This window comes from Megalopta genalis, chromosome 7, assembly GCF_051020955.1.
Source record: "Megalopta genalis isolate 19385.01 chromosome 7, iyMegGena1_principal, whole genome shotgun sequence".
Lineage (NCBI taxonomy): Eukaryota > Metazoa > Arthropoda > Insecta > Hymenoptera > Halictidae > Megalopta > Megalopta genalis.
The window spans coordinates 10,909,054-10,932,293 of NC_135019.1; the positions used below are offsets into that span (position 1 = coordinate 10,909,054).

A 23,240-nucleotide genomic window follows, 5' to 3' on the forward strand; every position below is an offset into this window, starting at 1 on the left:
ATAATCGGCGCGGGCTAACAGGATCGTGCTCGTTCGAACGTTAATCGGCTCGTCGTAATTTTCTTAAACACGATCCGGCACGATGATCTCTTTGCACGCGCCGCGCCGTTCGACTCTTCTAGTCCAATTAGCCGGCGATCGTGACGGCTGAAGTCGTTACGGGCAATAAACGGCGCTCGGCGAATCTTCTATTCTTCTTGAAGAAATCGCTTGACAGCGCTTTCTTGGCCGTTTAACCTCCCGTTAACGGACCCGTTCGATCGCTCGTTAATTCCACTGCCACCGGATGCGATGATTATCGATAAAAGTAGCTTGCATACGATTCCAACGGACATAATCGTCCGTCTGAGAGAGCGATTATTAACTCGGGGGGGACAGGCGAATGCAGTTCTGGCAGCTATTTATAACTCCGTCGAAGTTCCGTAAGGATCATTGACTGCCGCGAACCCTTTGGAACGTTCTCCGGGGAGAGGTGACAGTCATTGATGTTAGATGAGCAGACACTGCTCCTCAATGACTCGCGTCAGTGCTAAGACCGTGTCCCTAGCAGATGCTAAGCCTTGCTACAGGCCTCGGAGACGTGTCTCCGCTATAACAAGCACTGTCTAGAGACTCTGGTCGCCTTTACAGTTGTGTATAGGGATTAATAGATGACACTAATCTAACCTGAAGGTTAATTACTCATACGCGCGAATATATCCAGCGCATACATCTGCTAGGTCCCGGATAAACCGGTCACCGGAATAAAACTGTCGACTTCGTCGCATCTTGAACATTTTGATTTTTACATTGTTTATATTTCCGTATCACCGGCCTCAGGGTCCTGCTAATTCAATTACGTCGTAATTGAATTACGTAATTGAATTACATTGCATTTCAATTGGATCGCAGTTCAACTACGTTGTACTTCAATTACATCGTAATTCAATTATACCGTATTTTAGTTACATTGTAATGCAATTACATTGTATTTCAATTACATTGTAATGCAACTACATTGTAATTCAGTTACGCGTAAATCGGTTAATTCAATTATTAATCATCTCAGCCAGGAGTGTAATTGAACTATTTTATAATTGAATTATTATGTAATCGAATTATAGTTTGTAATTGAATTACTCTGTAATTGAATTAGTTTGTGACTGAATTACTTTGCAATTGAATTAGTTTGTGACTGAATTACTTTGCAATCGAATTACTTTGCAATTAAATTACTTTATAATTAAATTAAATGGCGATCTGAATTACGAATTGCAATGTAATTTAATTATCTCGTAATTATAATTCCCCGAGCGATTCAATTATAATCCTGGCACAACTCGGGCAGACTTGAGAGGATGAACATTCGTGAATGGGAAATAATTGAAGAGCCGCTGCTTTTAGTGGCTGCATTAAACTAAATCGGGGAGGGGGGGGGGGGTTTAGGAGGCGCGAGGTATTTTCACGCCGTTAGCATCGCGAGATCGACGGGTTCGCAAAATAGACCGGAAAATGGTCTGTGTTACGTAACGCAAGGTTGTTCGAGGCAATCGTGCGAAGTGGAACGTGGCAATGGGCGCGCGCGAGGGAGGCTTTGAATGACCCTTGCTCATAATTATTTCGTAGTTTCAGCTTCAGCCAGATCTTTAAGTGCACGCTTAAATGGAACGACGATGCATCCGCGACGATCTTGCGCGTTCGCTCCACGCTCTGTTCTGCCTGTGAAACTTCTCTCGCCTGCTTTGCTGCACGCTCGCCGCAAGGACAACGGATCCTTGGCGCGCCGTCTCCTCGGATCGAGGCGATCGGACACACTTTGCTTCGCGCGAACTTCGCCGCTTTATTAGCCGTTCTTTTATTTTATTTTCTTTTCTTCTCTTTTCGCTGGACGGTCGTGGGCGTTCACCGGTTTCTCCGGGTATACAACGTTAACGCCGTTGTCCTTCGATCAACTTCTTCGAACTTCCCCCGGCGGGCTGTGTGGACTCTTGCGAAGCGAGACCGTTGTTCGAGCCCGGCTCCGCGGAAATGAGACTCTAACTAATTCCCAGGTTCCGTAACTCAACTTTCGCGGGCCTGGAACCGGTTTAAACGGCTCTGCTCCAGCGAAATAGAGTCCCGCGAAGTAGCGACTTCAATTCGAATCTGTATTTAATATTCTGCCGCGATCGATGTTTCGCTTAACGATGTGGTCTTGTCTGTAAACTTTCGATGAGAGAATGGCTAAAAGTGTTTACACGAATATCGATGCATCATTCGCAAGTTTCTCCGAAAATCATTACACCGAAAAGAGGTCGACTTCCCTTCGCGGTCCAACGCGATACAGTTGTACACCCCCTGGCGAAAAGTATTCGCCTTTTCGAACGCAATAACATTTTTTAAACTGCTCCAAATTGCTGGAATTTTTCGTTGTCGCAAATATATTCGTCGCAGGTTCAGACGAAAAAGTTTAAAAAACGCCCGATCTTCATTCCTCGCTGTTGCTTCAAATAACAGCGAAATTCAGAAAAAGTGAACCCTTTAACGATTAAAAAGAATTCCAGTCATTTAGCACAGTTCGAAGAAAGTCGTTGCGATCGAACACTTCTTGCCAGGTTTCGTACGAATAAACTTTCGTCCAGCTTCGATCGCCATAGAAGAGAACTCGCCGAAAGATCTGGCGACAGGCCGGGAATAACGCCGTAAAAAATACCGTTCTCATAACAATGGTTTCCGTCTCTTACGGGCGGCAAGTAGGTGACACGATCTATTCCGATGGGCAGCTGTAAATTAGCCATTTGTAAAAATACGGTCCTCGGAATCGGCGATCGAGCCGCGATCGTTCGGACGAAACGTGGTCGGTGCCCACGACTGTCATGGGAAGGGAAAGCCGATCGGGAGACGTAGTCCGGTTAGAATGAAGGAAAAGCGTGCCACGGTTCGCGAACGGGATAACCAGGCCCCATTAACCTTCTGCTCTGCTACTGTTCAGGCAAAGTGGACGAGAAAGCGACGCAACTACACGCGATAGCCTCGCTGAAGGTGCTGCTGGACGCGACCAGGCCGCACAACGGCGCGGCGACGTCGACGGCGGCACAGTACTCCGGCGCAGCGTCGAAAGAGACCACTCTGCAGTTGCAGCAGGGCTCCCAGGGCACGACCACGACCACCACCACGACGACAACCACCGCCGGCACCACTGCCGGCATCCAGGAACTTCCCAACGGCGGTATAGCCGCCGGCCTCGACGCCGGCCTCGAATCGGTAATTGTCGGATTCGACGGATGCCTGAAACTTTCCGCGAACCCCCCTATGGGCTCGCTCGATTATTGCGGTGCCATCGGCGCCGGTGGTTTCCGGCCCCTGTGTCCCGTCGCGGAAATTCCTCGTTTCGAATTTTCCCTCGATTCGCCGCCGAACGGGCAGCCTCCGCTCCAAGATCCAAAAATATTTACCTTTCGCGCATTCAGATTTGGGAACTCTGTTCGATGGCCTCTTTCTGTTGCATCTGCAACGGGTACTCCTGCGGAATCGTTGCACAAGATTTTAGAAGGATCGCATTTTGCAATGACCGATCGGATATCACCTTGACATAACCTTGACATGACCTTGACGTAACCTTGACATAACCTTGACATAATGATATATATGATGACATATATATCATATATGATATATGATGGACATATGATCCAATGATCAATTGGAACATTCTCAAGGCGATATCGAGACATCCAAAAGTCCTTCTAGCTGGGATTTCTAGTCTACTGCCTAAATGACAGCCATCATTTTCACAAATCTAAGGACGATAAAGTAACAAGTAGACCACACTGTCCTCCTTAGTTAACCCTTTGCACTCAAAGCTATTTTAACTGTAAATATAAAATAATTTTTCTAACTTCTAGTATTTCTATTTTACATGACAAAATGCATTTTATGCATATGAAATTGACTCTTGGGACTCGCACAACAGTTACACTCTTAATAATTTTTTAAATCTAAACTTTTTGTCAATATCACAAAATTATCTTAAAAGGTGATATAACAAATTTTAGTGGTGCCTCAGAGTTGCCACTCGAGGGCAAAGGGTTTAATTGTCCTAACTAACATTTCCGATCATCCAAGAACTGGAGCTTGAAAGTAATAAAATAATATTTAGATAAGTGAATACAAAGAAATGCGATTAAATTTGGAACTATGTAAAGTATAGAGAATATTCAAGCTACGCTTAGAAGGTAAAAGGCAAGCGATGTTCCGAATATTTTCAAATATCCTGGAATCTGGCAGATTAATAGAGAAGAAATTTTAATTAATGACGACGGTACAGGTATCTATTTTTTTCTTTTTTTTAAGAAGACGGGTGAAACAGTATTTTATTACTTTCAATAATGTCCACTAATGACGCCCAGTTAGAATTTAATCAAGTCGGTGGAAGCATCGGCATCGTGGAAATCGTTTAATGTTTTTCGTTCGAGGAGTCCAGGCTTCGTGTTCTTCCGAAGCTCTCGGTGACTGGCTGACCTTTCCCTCTGGCGAGTGCAAGCACTGCAGTGTCGGTGGCCGTTTCCGGCAGCCACGCGTCTGCCTGTCCGAGGAAGTTCATCGGTGCTACCGCAGTTCCCTTTAAACCGGCCCCGTTTGGGACGATAAGTGGAGCTCCCTCTTCTTGTTGTTAAATCTCTCAAGGCCTCTAATCAGCCGCCTCGAACAAAGCTACCGCTGCCAGCTAGGGAGTTAGCAACTTCCAGCTACGAAAGATCGAGGAGCTGCTCCGGGGAGGGGATCGAAAGCGAACCGACTCGGATTTCATGAAATTTTCTGGATCCCTGGGAAGCGAGTAACGATCTTGGTACCTTGGGCAGTGTATTAGACAGCTTCTTCGTGGAAGTAAACGACTGCGGCACTGACGATACGCCTCCATCAAAAATTGAGAACCATTTGATGCTCGAATTTACCTCTTTCGGGTAGGATGGTTCGAAAGGACTTGTGCACTCGTTGTACGGTGTGGAATAGTTCTTTATTCTCTTGCGAACTTTGTCTTCGGACGACTCGCGGTGCAGTGATCGAGTCTTCGTTTTTACACTCGCCGTTTGCCCTGGTAAAATTCCTGAACAACCCTGATTGGCTAACCCCACGCGTTGAGCCTTCCCAATCGGCGTTGTTCATTTGTCCTTTTCACCGCCTGTTCCTTACGTCCTTCGCGTATTTTCGGAACGGCGCGGTGATCGGAGGGGATAATGAGTTGGACGTGGCAACGTGTGGAACTTTTCCCTCGGGTCAGCCGCGTCGGACCACATGGCCCTTGAGTCGCTGGGTCCGCTTCAAGTATCCTTCGGAAACTCTCCGAATTTATGACGGTCTCCGTTTGCTATTGAGGTATTTCGAAAAAACTCTATTGCAAACGTGCGTCGTCAAGATTTGGAACTTATCATCTCAAAAATAGCTTCCTCTTCTGGTCGTTTGCACGAGGACTAAGGTTTCCATTGTGCGTACGAGTGGGCGCTGCAACCTAAGCTCTTCTTGCTCGCTAAATTTTCTACATCGAATGATTTTTAGCCGGCGCGTGAGTTCTCGATAAGTGACGACGCAGGGAATATTGAACAAAGTCGATAAGGAACTTCAAAGAAGAGAAGCGGCTTCTTGTCGATAAAATCGCTATTTTTAAAGCGTTCTGAATAAACATTAAGCGTTCATTCGAACCACACGATTTCTCTCAAAGTCTTCAGTCGCCGATGTCGATGGGTATTTATGAGACGACGCGAGTTCGACGAGCATCGATATAAAAAAAAAGTCCACGGAATGCTGCTTCAAAACAAACGTTTCGGAAAGCGAACTCGTCGCTCCGTTTCGCTGGAACAAACATAACACTTTCTTAGGAGCCTCTCAAGTGGCCGATGTAAGGGATCCGCTTCGTAGGTAAAAACCACCGAAATTGCTTCTCGCAGCTTTCAGGGGCGCGAGAACCGGGTCTATGTCACCCCAATCTCGACTCTGCTTCCTATCAGATTACCAGGGCTGCCCGAGGTGCTCCCACCTAACAGCTAGTGTCCGATAAACTCTAGCCCGTCGAGTCTTAGCTTGCCGAAGTGCCTGGAAGCGGTTTCTGTTTATACATCTGCTTCTGTTTTCACGGCGCGGCGTCTTCTTCGCCGGCTTCGTTAAAGTATCCCCAGTTTATGGGGTCGCGCTAAGCTCTTTTCCAATGACAGCTCGGCATTTCGTTCCTACTCGAACTCATTCCCGTCCCATGCTTTCCCAATCGTACGTACCTGGACAACGTTCTGAAATTTCTTCAGCTTCCCGAGAGCTCCGAGTTCAGTCAACGGGGTTCTACAGGTTGTCCCAAAAATGCCCCGCAATACGTAAATATGGTGTAGCTGAGATCATTCTAAGTAACTTTTTCCTTTGCGAAAATGCAATCTACGGTTTCGTTTACGAGTTATTAACGAAAAACAGTGACCAATCAGAGGCGAGATCATTTGGCGCGAGCCAACGTGCGGAACTGGGCTCCGTGCGCTGGTTGGCTGGGCCGCCGCGCGCCAGCCGAACTCGCCTCTTATCGGTCAGTGTTTTGCGTTAATAACTCGTAAACGAAGCCTCGGAGAAAATTTTCGCAAAGGAGAAAGTTGCCTCAAATGACCTCAAGAACCTCCCATTTCCGGATTGCGAGACATTTTCGGGACACCCTGTAGAGTCAAAGTGTCTAGTTTATGGGCACTCATTAAGCTCTTTCAAGATGACAGCTCTGCTCCAACTCGTCCTCGAGTAATAGTTTCTCGATGTACAAACTCGGACAATGCTTCCAGCCGAGCCGCAAGAATAAAATGTCTCCACTTTCTCGCCGAAGACGAAAGCTCGGATTTTAATCAACAGACGTCCCTGGACTAACAAGAAGCTCGATCCCCAACCAACTGGGCGTCCAACAAACCTAGTCGAGCTTTTCTTCGGCCGTTTTCCACGCGGCTCCTGGAGCCTAAACAACGGCTTCGTTAAAAGTAACTCGGAATCGTCGGCGCAGAAAACTTGCTAAGCCGCGCTCCGGCCTGAAAGCCTGCCGCGGAGGTAAATCCCGAGCGGGATTCCGCTGAAAGCCCTAAGTATTTCAATATCGACAGCGTCGGTGAGTGGCTCGCGGGCGTAGTTAGCCCGGCAGCCAATGGTAGCCTGATCCGCGCGGTCTGGAAGGATCCGGAACGCGTCGCCGCGAATTTCCGCGCGATTCCCGAAAAGCCTGGACCGTCCTCGAGAGAACAATGGGGACGAGGGGAGTGGCGAGACGCGAGCCGAATTCCGGCGTGATCTCGTTCGCCGTTCCTGGTTCAGGGCGAAGGGGTGACAAGCTTCTTCGAGCACGATCCTCCAGGATCGCAATTTGAATTCGCTTCCTGTCACGAAGCCGGGGCCGCTCCTCTCTTTCGCTTCCACGGAAAATAACAGCTCGACCGTCGGCCCCCGCCGTATTCCCCGGCTCAATTATCGCCTATCGATCGCGACCAATCAGCCTTATATCGTGCTTACTCCGTTTCTTTCCCGATGCCGAACGGACGCCGCCTCGCCGAGCGTATTCTGCCCGGCGCGGCTGGTCCGTAATTCCGAGACCGAATCTCGACGCGCTGAAATAATGAAACTCCGCTCGAGATAATCGTGCCCGACGATATGAGGCACCGCGGCTCCAGCCATCGGAGAACGGGGAACTAACGATCATTGGATTCCGATGCCGGAGCACCGTGTTTTACTCGTCGGCCACTCGCGAAGACACTTTCAACGGGATCTTCGTCTCGAAGTGGCTTCCTTCTTTCCTGCGCAACTCGCTCGCGGATTTATGCTTGTTAAACGCGTGCGGAATGGGCCTGTAATTAGTCCGCGAATCTTATGCGTTTATCGCAAATATGATTAAGTCGAAACAGTGAAAACATTTGGAGAATTTAAAAATACTGTCGCATTACTTTCAACTCGTTAAAGCTATTAAAGAAACGATACGAACGTCGATGCAGCTTCTGTATCTTGCAATCGGTGCGGACGATTTTCATTTTCATAAAGATCCGCTTGTTCATTTACAATGCCTTGACAGACAGGATCTCGAGTGACGAGCGAGATCTGCGATCCAATTATATGCACACCCCATGGGTACGTGTGGACAATTATACCGCTTGTAATGAATAAGTGATGTGCGATATGAATTAATGTTATAAAACGATGCATGTCGGCGAATTTTATTTCGGGTATATAATCGGTTATTTGTGGGAATTATTACGTACTGAGTGGAAGAATATTTCTTCGGATTTAATGGAAAAAATTGATAGAATGCCAAAATTAATCAAAGAAGTTTTAAGAACACGCGGTGGGTGCATCGATGAAAAGAATATTTAATTGCCTTTTCGTTATCGTTATATAAATACATTATTGACAAAAGAAAAGAACATTTAATTACCTTTTCGTTATTGTTAGCGAAATATTGAATACATTATTGGCAAAAGAAAAGAACATTTTTAATTGCCTTTTCGTTATCGTTAGTGAAATATTAAATACATTATTGGCAAAAGAAAAGAACATTTAATTGCCTTTTCGCAATTGTTAGTGAAATATTAAATAAATTATTGACAAAATACATTCTCTAATATAGATACAAATAATAATAATAAATACAAAAATCATAATAATATTTGTTGCTGATTTCACAATATTTTACAGATAATTCTCTTAACCAGTTAGCTGTGGCGCCGCCATTTCAGAGCGCGCACCTACTGGTGTCCCAAAAATGTCTCGCAAACCGGAAATAAGAAGTTCCTGGGATCATTTGAAGTAACTTTTTCCTTATCGAAAATGCAACCCGTGGCTTCGTTTACGAATTATTCACGAAAAACACTGTCCAATGAGAGGCGAGCTCGCCTAGCGCTTGGCAGCCGAGCCAATGAGCGCACGAAGTCCAGTTCCGCTCATTGGCTCGGCCGCCTTGCGCCAGCATATCTCACCTCGCATTGGTCACTCTTTTTCGTTACTAACTCGTAAACAAAGCTATGGATTGCATTTTCGCCAAGGACAAATTTACTTCAAATTACCTCAGGAACCTCCCATTTTCGGATTGCGAGACATTTTTGGGACACCCTGTATATGTGTCACGAGAATCAAGCGATGACAAGTATACTCGTCAAACACAATGTAACTGCCGCTGTCAAAATATTGGGCCAAAAAGACGGTTTTATTTGATAAAATTAACAATTTTATTACTAATATTTACTTATTCACTTGACGTTAACATATACCATATACATAATAAACGGAAAACCCAGGGATAATCGAATACTTATAAAAGTTAAAAATTCAAATTGCTGCTGTAGAGAGAGTGGTATTTAGCAAAGCAAGGAACAATATATAATGGCACTTTGCACGTCGAACACCAATACCGTGATTCTTTTCTAATTTTATTTTTATAACAATGTAAACAACTTCGTGCAGGATTGACCTCAAAATATTCTGAACATCTTGAAATTTGAGAATATGTTTTTGTTTTCCTTAAAATTACAATTTAAATAGCCAATGATCGCTACTTCTTACGCGCGACGAGTATACTTGTCGTGTCACAAAACATTGCCATTTCTCCATGACGAGTATACTCGTCAGACACAGCTAACCGGTTAATCAAAGAAGCCACATGCTTATGAAGAAGTCCACATACTTATGGCCGGCGGTGTATATCATTGTCCACGAAGGCCGTGTTAGGTCTCCGATTTGCCCGAAGCTCCACGATTTTGTGAAGTCACGTGCAGACTAGCCGTACACGAAAGCTGGCCGACCGCGCTAAAATAACTGTTGCTAAAAACCGAAATCCCGTTCGCGAAGGGAACTTGGCAAAAAGGGCACCGCCGCGAGATTAGATACAGGCCCCGGTGTCATTCTTTCTTTCACGGTTCAAAAGCTCCGGCAAAATGTCACTAAATCCTTCGATCCACGGCGCAGCGCGCCATTGTTCCTGGCATCAGCGGATTTCCGGCGGCAGGAAGACGTCGGGGAATCGTTCGATCGCGGGGCAAAGAAAATTCTATTGGATTCCAGCGTCGGTGGGCGTGCGTGACGACCGGCGACTGGCAACTATTATCCTTGGGGCCCCGGATCGATAGATTTTTCATCGAAAACACGGAGCCAGCCGGTCTCCGTAAATGGTTCTTGCCGGGCTGTCCCCGAGGGATCGAGTCCGGGACTCGTCGGGGTCGACCGGTTGTCGCTCAACGTGAAAATGTAACGAGCCATATCGCAGTTTCCCCGGCATGCGGGACGTGTCCTATCTGAAATTCCGTCCGTCTGCCCGCGAACGGAGATAGATATTTGATGATACCTCTGGACGTATCGCGCCGATACGAGAAACCGGCCGAGCAACTCCTTATTTTACGGATCGTCGAGTCCTGACAGATGACCCCTCGTTCTTCTTTTTTCGCGCGATCTTTCGCTTAACGCGTCGAGTACCGCGCCGGTCACAGATCAGCGACGCTAATTATTAATTAGATTTCTTGACATTCATTTTTATTCGAATACATTGAACCGAATTAAATTTTACCGGCGCACAGTGGGCCGGATCGAATATTTTAGTGACTTTTCGACAAAAACCTGATTTTCCCATATTAATGTCCAGTAAATTTTTATTGCTTGTTAAATGTCCATTACACTCGAAAGTGGAAATATTAATGATCATAAATTTTGTAATGGATACGACAATTTAAAGTTCAACATTTTGAACACTACATTTGACGCCAAAAAATATGCTTCTTTTCCTCGCAATGTCCTGTGACGAACCTAATTAATGTTTTCCTTTGCTTTCTTTTTTTAACATTAGGAGGCAATATTTCTCGTTAGAAAACAGTAACTTCAATTAAGATTATTGCAGACTATAAATGAAAAATGTAATGTTTAATAAAATACAAAAAGTGTAAAAATTCTCTACATTTGACTAGGAATATCTTTTGACACTCGAGGAATCACAGTTTCGGACAAACGGTATGTTTTCAGGATACTTTTCTCTATATATCTCTGTAAAAGTTACATACCAAGACGAACCAGATTGCAAATTGAAAATATAAAAATAGTTTGCAACATTATATTTAAACAATTTTGTTCACAAAAAATGTCAATGAAAATATTATTATATTATTATTATTTAATAATAATATAATATAATAATATAATAATATTATTTAATATTATTATATTATTATTGTTTAACAAATGCAAGAAATATTTAATTATCTGTAGTTGAAAATAACTATTTTTTGAATATTATTGGTGAAAATTTCGTTGTAATATCTTTGATGGTTCAAAAGCTATAACAGAATGTCACTGAATTTCTCGATTCAGCCCACTGTGCAGCGTGTTCAGGATGTAAAAGAATCAATGTACACAGTAATGTCTCCCTAACTGACGCTCAGATTGCGCACAAAAATGGACAATTTGGGAAGAGGAGATACGATTATTCGAGCCTTGCAGCTCGTGTCTATATTTCTTGACAATTTGTAACTATGAAAACGAACCGCAAGGCTCGAGTAATCGCATCTCCTTTTCCCAAATTGTCCATTTTTGTGAACAATCTGAGCGTCAATTAGAGAGACATTACTGTACCGTCTCCACCGACGTCACAATTTTTACCAACTTCAGTTTCACTGATTAAATTATGCGCTTAGATATTTTCTGCGAATATTTCCGCTGGATCTTTCGCAGTGAACACGTTAACGAACAGATCGTCTGGATGCCACAATGCTGAAGATATTCCCCGGATCGTGTCCTTTGTGCAGCCCACGATTCTCGGGACAATGTAATCGGTAAATTAAATCGTGAACTCGGTTCGTCCGTGTACCGCAGATTTCTATGCGCCTTCGGCGTCCGCAAATTTGTAAAATACAGAAACGCAAGCAAACATCGTATCCGTGTTCAAAAACGTTTTCGTGCACACGTATCGCATGTGCTTGTATAACAATTCGTTGTACAAATTAGGTTCTGTTATTCAAATCTTCCTTCGATTAGAATAAGCGTGATTCTACTGTGGTTTCCATTGGATTTTTCCAGAGTGAACAAAACAGATCCTTCTCTATCGCTCTGAATCGTATAAAGTGATCAGCAAATATTGTGATTCGAAGACAGACTAGCGAAATTTCTTTCCAACCGAAAGAAATTATAATATCTAACTAGTTTGTGCCAGAGCTCGCGTTGCTCGCATCGAACGCAGATGCCGGGAGATCTTTTGGGTGCCAACGCAGCGATCGCCGAGCGAACATCCCTTGTCCGTTCGACGAGACAAGCCGCATTGTGCTCCATAATAGCAGGACGTTCGGAAATTGGGTCGTTTTCCAGCGGCGAAGATGTCGGGGCTGGAAACAAGGCAATCGGGAAGAGTGGCTTCATCCCTCTTCCCTAAAGGACTTTCGCTTTCCATTCGTCGCAGCTTTCTCCCTAACATCTTTCACTGGTAACCCCTGCATCGGTAAACCGTAATTCTTTCGATACACGATGTCTCAGCGTCATCGTTCCGAACTACTTTTCCCGACTATTGTCTCCGATCGATCCCAGTGACGCGATCTCGAGATATCGCGAGCGAAAGCCGCGATTGTCGAAGCGACTCGCAGGAACCCGATGATTTTATGGAATTCCGACGATAAGACACGGCACTGTATCGTCGTCGACGGTGTCGAGGAGGACGACGGACGTCCGCGTGACGTCGGACGGGTCCTCGGAAGCGGCGGAATTAGCCTCGGCATTTTTCCGGGCCGATATTAGCCGGCGTCGCTGCTTAAAACGCGGCCGCCGCGCGGATCGCGAGGGATTCTCGAACCTCGCTTTGTCCTAAATGAGTGAGAGAAGGCCTTTTCATTTTGAATGCGCCGCGAATCTGGGTCAATTCTGGCTACACCCGGCGTGCACCGCGCGCATTCACTATTTCAATCCCGCCTCCAACGCCGCCGCGCCGCCTCGGATAATCGAAGCAAAGTCGCCAGCCGATACGCTTCCCCGGTTCCGCGTTCGAAAACACGCTTCCTACTTCTGCGTACCCCCAGCACCAAGGTCACGTGCTCTTGATCCGCGATCTTGATCTTCGCGTCCTTCGTCCGTCGCCGCGCTCGAGCCGATGCCCAATACATCGCCCTTGTTATTCCTGCAGCGACTCGCGTCGAAGAATGCCCAGCAATCTGGAACGAGCACTCTGGTTTCTTCTGGTTCGACAGAGTTCTCGCACCCCTGGAACAACCAACAAATTCTGGAAAGATTTGCCGATATACAGCAATGTCTCCCTCACTGACGCACAGATTGTCCACTAAAATGGATAATTTGGGAAGAGGAGATACGATTATTCGAGCCTTGCGGCTCGTTTTTATAATTGCGGACAATTTATAACTATAAAAATAAACCGTAAGGCTCGAATAATCGTATCTCCTCTTGCCAAATTGTCCATTTTTGTGGTCAATCTGGGCGCCAATTAGAGAGACATTACTGCACTTCCGACCTGCGCGTCTATTCGATTTTAGCTTATTTCAGTTTAGTTTACTTTCTTGTTCCATCTTATATTTTATTTTCTCGCTTTATTTCATCTATCACTTGTAATCCGTAAGGAATAAATTGTTATTGTTATTACTTCCAACTGCACGATTTAAAACTGTATAATTTCAATTCGATATAAAGAAATTCCGAGGGTTCGGTGTTTGCAATTTATTGTACGACACAGAGGTGAAAATCGATGCGCTGCGAGATAGTTGGTCCTCCTGGTTTGGCACAGTTTGCGCGCAATTAGGGTACGCAGAAAAATCTGCAAATATTTGCTGAAGTACTCCGTGGCGCCTAGTTTGGGACCATAAAATTGAAATTTCCGAACGAAAACGGAAAAGCATAGCCTTTACGATCGTTTTCCGATACTGCATCGATGATTGAGTACTCTGTACCCATCGGCTCTACTAAACGATATGAAATGAGCTTCGAATAATGAATTTGCATTTGTATAAACGTATAGAGCCATTCAGAAGGAATCGCTCTCTTCGACTTGAAACCTCGATTAGAAGCAGACACAGCGTGCAACGACGATTATTGTATCAGAAACGGCAGCGCGTCGACCGAAATCGTCGCAGCAGCGGAGAAATCGATGCATGATCAGACGCATGGTCGAACGAGTTTCGTTAGGGCGTCTAAAAGTGTCTAGTCGTTTCGAGGAGGTATCATCGGCGCATTTGTCCGACATTACTCGTCGGACTTGTGTTGGCAGCAATTACGCCTGCGGCGCGACTTCCAGCTGGAAAATCCGAACACCTGGCGTGGGCCATTGTGCCGCGGTTAGCCGAGGATGAATAAGGACTCGCTTTGTGCCTTTGCGCGGCTCGTGGTTTTTCGAGGCGTGTCTTTGCCGAGGCCGGCCGTGCCTGTATCCTACTTGGCAACAATACGCGGCCGGCGCCGAGTGTGTCGCGGATGATAAAACCAGCCCGCGGTTAATCCCATTCGACCGTACTCTCGCTCGGACGGATTCTACCGGGCGCCTGAAAACCACCGAGAAAACGGTCGTGTTGCTAATTTCATCGCGGAACTAACGAACGTGCCTGATTCCAGGGAGAGGAGGATGAACCTCCGGAGGCGTTGGACATGGGCTGGCCCAGCAGTCCCAGGAAGAGGCTAACCTACATCCTGGTCGCGCCCATTTTGTTCCCTCTGTGGCTCACCTTGCCTGACACGAGGACACCCAAAGGTAAAACGACCTCTTTTCGACGATTCACAATCGGGAACTTAACCCTTAGCGCTCCGCGCGTTTTTCAAATACTGGCTACCAGCAACTCCGGCACATTTTTGGAGCGGAGCGGCTGAGATAAAGGAAGTCTTATTTTGAGCGGAAAAGATTACACGTCCTTGTGAATGCATTTGATTTTATTTATTTTATAAATATACATTTTCCTATTGTAAATAAAAGATAAATTTTAAATTTTGTAATTTACCACGGTGCGATATCTTTGGTAGCAATCTCCCATGTGCATTCTGGGTTTACTTGGACAAGTGTCACAGTATTCGCTTTGCCAAATAGAGTTACTAGATATTTCTTTCAAGTTTAGAACATTTTCTGCGTAACCGTTGGTTTCCTTTATAATTTCATTTACCGATTCGTCCGTGAAAAATAATTTAAAATATTGTATCGGCCGTTCAATGTTCGTAGGAACTTGTGGTCCAATGACCTGCGGCAATACACTAAAAGGTATTCTGTCTGGAATATGTAATTCTTCCGTAACATCGCGCCATTCATCCAAGTCTTGTAACGAATCTTCGCTTTCACTTTCAATAATTCTCATTCTTCGTCTCTTTGGTAGTATAATTTCGCTACTACTACTCGAAGTGTCAGAATCATAACCAACATTGTCCTCCACAATGACTTTTAACTCTTGAGAATCAAATACGTTTTCGGTATCACTCGGCTCTAAATTCTCATCATAATATTTATTTTCCTCCATGTTGCTAACTATAGAAAAGGTCAAAAAATGGTTTAATCGTAATGGTACAGACTTAGCACGTTTTAACTACAGATAACAATTGCTAACGCCGACGATAACGTATGCTAAAAACGTTTGGCTCCGCAGCGGAGCCTTCGGAGTTACGGAACAAATGACAAATGTCTCCGTAACGGAGCCTTCGAAGCGCTAAGGGTTAAATTTGTTCAACTCGTCTGCGAGTCCATCGCTGATACCTTTTTGCTGTTCTTCGAGAAGCAATGGCTATTTGTAACTTATAAAAAACATGTATCGCTTGAAATCCGAGGTTCATAATATTTAATATGCATTCGCTATGGACTAATTTACTGTGGAATAGTTTGAGGGGCAATATCAATTTTAATCGTACGTGAAGGATGTTAATTTTTATTTCATTTTACTTAGTTTACACTTTCGTTTCACTAGACCGCAGACTTTTATGCAAAATAAATATTGATAAAAATGGCATTCCGTTAGTAATCATTTTAATAACTTCCACATAGGATAAAGATATCATCAAATTCTGCTGACGTCTTCACAGTTTTGTATTTGACCTAGCTATTATTATCAAAAATGCAGTCTCTCTGATGATTACACAGAGCTTCGTCAAAAATGTATTTCTTCTTTCAACAGTTTTAATATGTTGAGAGTAATATGTCTTCATTGTTTCCTACTTGAAGTATTGATTTTTGTCATATATGCATAAATTTTTGATTCCAGTCACTATAAAATTAAAGGTTCTGATATTTAATCTCTGAAACTTGCTAGATGTCGAGCTTGAATGTATTAAATAAAACTGACTAAAAAATCAGCCCAATAAAGTCAGCACAGGAATATGTAATAGCAGTGCAATGAAAGAGTACTAATTACTCTAAGACAACGGTTAAATTTCAATATATAGTATCAACAACCCGAAATCCTATACGCGATGCAAAATTAACAGATCGCGCGGTTCCAAGGCTAATATTCGAATCAACTGTCTAACAACGTTTTCTCGAAGGTCAGATTAATTAATCCGGTTATGTTCGGCTCTCTCTCTCTCTCTCTCTCTCTCTCTCTTTGTGCTTATTGAACGCACACACGCGATTTCTGCGAACTGCGGCGACGGCATTCGCAAGAATCCACAAACCGAAACGATCCGAATATGGGAGCGCAATCTTTGCAGGCGAACGGTGGTCGGTCGAGCCACCGCGGGCTCGGTAAATTACGGTTGAAAATCGGTGTTGGCGTGCGGAAGGTAAAAGCGCACGGTCTACGGACGGTCCATACCCTTTGTTCGCGCGTTTTCGCTCACCCGCCGTGCCCCCTCCCAATCTTGCCAAGTAATCGTCCGCAAAGAACGTCGAACGCCGCGCGCCGCCTCCGCGTCGTTCCCGTGAACACCGTTACGCGAATCGCGATCAAATTTTCCGTAAATAGCCGGTGAACCTTCGTGAACCGTTCCTCCTTCCGTGTACCAACCGCAATCGACGACGAATCATCGGGACCGGTTATTCCTGAACGAGTCTTGCAACATTTAGCGCGATCGCTGCATCGAACGGGTCGCGCGGGCATCAGCTGGACCAGTTGTTCCAAAATCTGCAAACTGCAAACTCCCGGGCTTCTTATTGCCAGCTCTTTTTTTCCTTTTCATTGAAATTTAGTCTCCGGAAAAGAAGATATCTGTGCAAGTTTTGTATGTTCATTGCTGCAGCAGTTTACGCAGTTGTTGCTTTTTATACTTCATGCTTTGCCTCTCATTTTCATCTTTATATAACAGGTACATTTGTTGCACTTTCATTTACTTTCATTTTATTCCTATAATACTCTGCGACGGTAGTTCTATGAATTAAATAATTATTCACACTACATTTTCTGGGACACATTGATCTAAATTGGACAGACGTTTACTTTAACCCCTTGTTATACTTTGACCAGTATGACACGTGATGAAGATTTCTAGTAATAACCTGTTAAATACGAATGCTATTCCGTTCTTTTTAGTCTGAATAAAATTCTAATTTCTTGTCATCGGTATTTAAACATTTCAGTAAATGTAGATACGCAGTGAATATAAATTATTCTTTTCCTTCTTAGAAATTATGTAGAAACCGAAGGTCAACGACTGGAGTGTCCGCGACCGCGTTATAATTTCGGAGCGTCCTCCGAAATCACAAAAAACCGATCGGTGCTCGCGAACTGCCGTGCGTCAGTCCCACGCGACGTGCGTGTGCGTGCGTACGTGAGCGCGCGATGTTCGATTGCGCCGCTGGCTAGGACGATCGGGTAGTATCGGGCGCTATTAGGACGCTCGGCTAGCGTCGGCCGCTGCTAGGATGATCGGCTAGTGTCGAGCGCTGCTAGGAGGCTCGGCAAACATCGGGCACTGATAGAATGATCGGCTAGCGTCGGCCGCTGCTAGGACGATGGGCAGTCGTCGGGCGGTGATTGAACAAAACGGCCAAATTCGCAAGGAGACTCGTAATGTTCGGCTAGCGCGCCGATAAAAGGATACGCAGAGCGCGAGACGGAACACGACGAACGTCAACACGTAAATTATGATCACGCTCACGAATACGATTACGATTACGGTTTTCGACTTCGACGTACAATTACGAGAATTATTGTACACAGCTTCACTGTTTAGTAATGAGTAAAATAGTTTCTAAAATCTACTACCTCTACGAAGACTATAAAACTGTAACTACGAAGAAAATGGTGCGGTAAGAGGTTAAGAAAGATGACGTTCCAAAGAAAGTTCACTTCTGCAGTATTAAAAACACTGAGAAATAAATAAATAAATAAATAATTTACGTTCGGATACGATTTCGCAATAGAAAAAAAGACGATTTAGGTAAAAGGGCTGGTTGTTCAAACAGAATGCGAAAACATTGCCATACCGAATACCAGAAACGAGCAGTGTCCCAGAAAAACTCTGGACGCGTTAATCACGAAACAACCGTTGTAAGATGGGCCGTGGGTGCACACGACGGTGTCTGTTATTCAAAACCGATTCCCGGTTGCCATCAATCACGTTACCGAGCTGCATTATCTCGCCCTATTAACGGGCCTGTATTTCAACCGGACACAATGCCTGCCGACGAAAGATGATATTGACACGCTAATTTCGAATCGACGACTGATTGTTGCCGGCTGGCGCAGCGAGGCATTCACAGCTTGCCCGTCGCTTTTCATTGTTACAGAAAATTGCGAAGCGGCCTCACTCTCTCGCCCTCTCTCTCTCTCTCTCTCTCTCTCTCTCACACACGCTCTTACTCTGTACCCTTCTCTCTGCCTGTCTCTTTCCTTTCTCTCTCTCTCTCTCTCTCTCTCTCTCTCTCACACGCTCTTACTCTGTACCCTTCTCTCTGCCTGTCTCTTTCCTTTCTCTCTCTCTCTCTCTCTCTCTCTCTCTCTCTCTCTCTCTCTCTCTCTCATGATTTCAATACGCGGCAACAGGAAAAATTCGTTTCCCCGCGGAAAATCGAACCGCTGAATCGCATACCGGAACAGCCGAGCCCCGTTTAGTTAGAGCCATTAAGCAAACTTCGTTTCGTTTCGCCAGTGAGAATCGTTTCGCGTCACGGTATCATCCCCCTAACATCCTCCATGCTTGGCATCGCTCGCCGAAATATCTACGACCATAACACTTTCACGTCCCTGCGAAATACCATGTTCAAACAATTTTTTAAAGGGCCCGCTGGCCACGGTCGCTGAACATTGATTTCGGTTATTTTTCTACTGCTTCGTATTCGTCGAAGGTAATTCGAAAGTATAACGGACAAGTAGGACAACAGAGAACGTTGGTCGAAGTTCGAGTGACTCAATTGTTTTATTCTTTAATATTTCACCGAGCCTGGTTTAAGCGCTGAAACGGTCATACGAATCGATGATCCTATAGAATATTGGATACAATGTAAATTTGTACAGACGTTCTTCTTCCTTTCTCATTTCATGGCTCCCGTTGTGGCCCAATTAAAGTTACAACAGGGACTCCCTTAACCGAACATTTATTTTTACAATATTCTGCCATCCAAACGTTCTGTTATCCGATCATTGTATTATTCAGACACGTTATCACATAGCAGAGAACTTGAATACTTGAATACATTCGTCGGTAATGTTTTGATATTTTTTTTCTTTTTTTCTGCTGTTTCTTTCCTTTTTTTCTATTTGTTTGTACTTATAAGATTGCTACATAAAATCTCTCTATTTGTTATCACTTCTTCTGTAGCAAAAGGTTTTTCTATCTGTATACATGTGAACAAATTATTATGTATATATTATATTATGTATTTATAAAATAATTTATAAAGTAATTTATAAAATAAAAATATATAAAATAAAAATATTATAAAATAAAAATATAAATATACTATATAAAATCTCTCTATTTGTTACTACTTCTTCTGTAACAAAAGGTTTATATATATATATAAGAAGTAGTAACAAATAGAGAGATTTTATATAGTATATTTATATTTTTATTTTATATAATTGAACTAAAAATACACGGCTGTTCAACGCATAAAAAGTCATTAACGCCCAAAGTGAACTTCCACACGGTATAGCTTTAGCCTAATTTCGCCCGAAAATCGTCAGTCTGCCAAGGAATCGTATCTCGGAGTGTCTCGCGCAGTTCTCGGCAAGCCTGAAAATACTAACCCCAAGGAATTTTTACTCCGAATTCATTTTTCTCCGACGCGATCGCGGGAGCGGCGCGCATGAAGGAAGCAAATGATTAATTGGACTTCCAATGTACCGTCAGGATGATAATTGACGGGCGTTTCACGTGCTCCGACGAACTCTGCCTATTCCTGGGGGCGCGTCGGGCAAGTTTCTTTCTCGGCCAGCCGAAAGGGAGAGACTTAAAGCCGACGTTTCAGAGAGAAATTTCGCGGAACTATTTCCTATGTAGACGATCGCGGTTTAGCGGGTCGGCCAGGTTGCCGATTATTCTCCCTTCCCGATCGTCCCTTCGTTTTTCTTTCATTTTTTTTTCCTTTTTTGTTTCACCGCCGACTCTGCTCTTCCCGAATCCGTCCCCTTTGATCGTATTCTCAGCCCCGGAAATCGCTCTTGAAATAACGACCCGCGTCGCGATCGAACGGAAAGCCTGCCGCTTTGTCTGCGAAACCGTGGACCTCGATATCGGTCGGATAGCACAGTTCAGATCCTTATCGAACCGTTCAATACACGTATAATCGCGGATATTCGACCTTTCGGATTAGATTATCCGTGGTACCTTGGGCGTGGTGGCCCTCCGAGCTACAGGGTGTTCGCAAAATATTTTTAGAAATTTAGAGCTTCGAATCGCAATCGAGATTCAATAGATAGGCGAACAATCGGTAGCTTAGCTAAAAAGTAAATTTCGTTTCCCGTTAATTTTCTGCTTTTCTGCAATTCTTTTTAACGATATATCTCGTCAATTTCTTAACAATAAATTATTTCACTCTGTTGCAAGGGGGATTGGAGAATACTCCCGTGTTTTTTAAACGAAGATTCCTTTGCATGCTGCGATTAAAAAATATTTTCAACGCAGTAGGTGCGTATTCTTCGTAAAAGAATATTTTTTCCTATTGGAAGCAAGATTGGACAATGTTCCTATACATTTTTCATATTGATCGTTACTGTATTAAAAAAAAAATGATTAAAGTTGCTTTTTGAATCGAGAATTTTTTAATGGAATGAAAACATATAAAGAAATTAAAAGATATAAAAGACCGTTTCTCGGAGTAATCGTAACCAGTCGCACGGAAGAAGCTTAAAGGGTTCTCCAGTAGCAATTAAAGCGCATCGATCGTTCGCGGACACCCCGTATACCTGATCCCTTCTTGGCAGCTCGCGAAGGGGAGATAACACGTAGACAAGAGAGGTGGGATAAGGGACAAAGAAAGAGAGAGCGCGAGCAAAGAGAAATGTTAGGAGTGGGTTTCCCGTTCAATCTTCGAGAGGACTCGGCTACGTACTACGGGAACGCTGTTATCCCGCCGGATAGGACAACTATCGTTCAAATCTTGAAAATTTGAATGCATTGAATTTCGGATCTTGGTCCTTCCGAACACGGTTCCTCTTCTCGGGGAATGCGAAAAGGATGAACAATTCCGCGAGGGTAACGCTGGGGGATCGAATTCAAAGGAAATACCGGGTCACGGAGACCGGGCCGCGTCCCGTCCGATGCAGCCCGTGTCCGAGAAAAGAGATGCGTTTACGACGAGGGAACGCTGAGATATTCGATCTATTTGTCTTCCAGGGAAGAAGCTGTTCCCGGTGACGTTCATCGGGTCGATCTTCTGGATAGCGGCGTACTCGTACTTGATGGTGTGGTGGGCGAACGTGGCCGGCGACACGGTCGAAATACCGCCGGAAGTGATGGGCCTGACTTTCCTGGCAGCCGGCACCAGCATCCCGGATCTGATCACCAGCGTGATCGTCGCCAGGAAAGGTTTCGGCGACATGGCAGTGTCCAGCTCCGTCGGCAGCAACATCTTCGACGTGACCGTCGGGTAAGATCATCAGAATTTTTACATTTCTTTCTCCTCGACCTTTTGTCCTCCCATTCAGTTACAACTGGACCGAGCTTGGAATATGGCTGTCACACCGTTGACAAGACTAAATGTGCCATCAAGTCGTAGGTGAAAAACCATGAATGTTTAAACTGTTATAACTTTGTGGGAAAAAAATCGTGCAGCAATGTACTTAGGCTTAGTTTAAAGAGTGAAGTCTCTACTTTCGTATCCTTGAATTGTCTCATTTTTAAAATCTCGGTATTGTCTCGTGCAAGACGATCACACCGAAGATGAGACTAAATGTGTCACCAAGTCATAGGCGGAAAACCGTGAATGTTCAAACTATTGTAGCTTTGTGAAAACGAATCATACAACAATGTATCTGGGCTTATTTTAAAGGGTGAAGTCTCTACTTTCGTACCCCTAGATTATTTCATTATTAAAATCTCAGGATTGTCTCATGCAAGAGAATCGCACCGTAAATGAGACTAAATGTGCCACCACGTCATAGGTGGAAAACCGTGAATGTTTAAACTATTGTATCTTCGCGAGAGAAAATCGTAGTTCGACGAATTTCTTTCGCGCGACACAGAAAATCGTGGGGGCAGGAGCGAAGGCCATTAACGAGGGTGTTAATGATACCGCATGAACAGCACACGTGTGTCTAGATTTTGGACCGGACAAAAAAGGCGAGAACTGCGGGTCACGCGGGGAAGAGGGGTGAATCGCGGGGTGGCGGACGGTGGGGAATGATTGCAAAAGTGTCTAGAGGCAACGAGCGCCGCGGTGTCCCTGGGCGGGGCGAAAATGCGTAAAGCGGGACACGTGGGGCCGCGTCGCGCGTCGCGTCAATCGGAGGACTTTTTCCACACAATAAAAGCAAAGAGTGGTCCGTCTCGCCCTCCCCCGCCTTGCCGCCGGCCACCCCCGCGGCTGAGATAATTTATCGATATTTGTTTTCTCCGCAGTCGAATGTAGGTCGCGTATGGATTTACGCGGCTCCGGTTATAAGCGGCCATCGCGCCGCGTTATCGAGGGCATCGGTTATGGCGATTTTCACGCGAGACACACAATCCACCCTCTCGTTCGCCTCCCGGCACCCTCCGTCGCCGCCCACGGCGTGCGCGAGCTGCACAAACCTAGCAGCTAATGCCCGCGAAATAAGATACGTTTGGAAAAAGCAGCTTTCCGCCGGGAAACGAGATCGATTCCGTCTCTCGCGCCACTAGAGCCGCCTTTTTGTTTCGGACGGTTCTGTCGAAGACGAGAGATAAATGGGGTCCGACCTGGGAGGAGCCGGAGGGGGGGTAACTCAGGA

The 23,240-nt window shown here is 44.8% G+C and overlaps 1 protein-coding gene across 2 annotated transcripts in view; it reads left to right on the top strand.

Moving 5' to 3' along the window:
* Positions 1-23,240, top strand: part of Nckx30C (solute carrier family 24 member Nckx30C) — a 172,765-nt gene that overhangs the window by 122,579 nt on the left and 26,946 nt on the right. For both annotated transcript variants that reach the window (XM_033485297.2, XM_033485296.2), the window contains exons 4-6: positions 2,951-3,222; positions 14,533-14,668; positions 21,667-21,919. In XM_033485297.2, the coding sequence (XP_033341188.1) occupies positions 2,951-3,222; positions 14,533-14,668; positions 21,667-21,919 (661 nt within the window). The remainder of the gene's footprint in view (positions 1-2,950; positions 3,223-14,532; positions 14,669-21,666; positions 21,920-23,240) is intronic.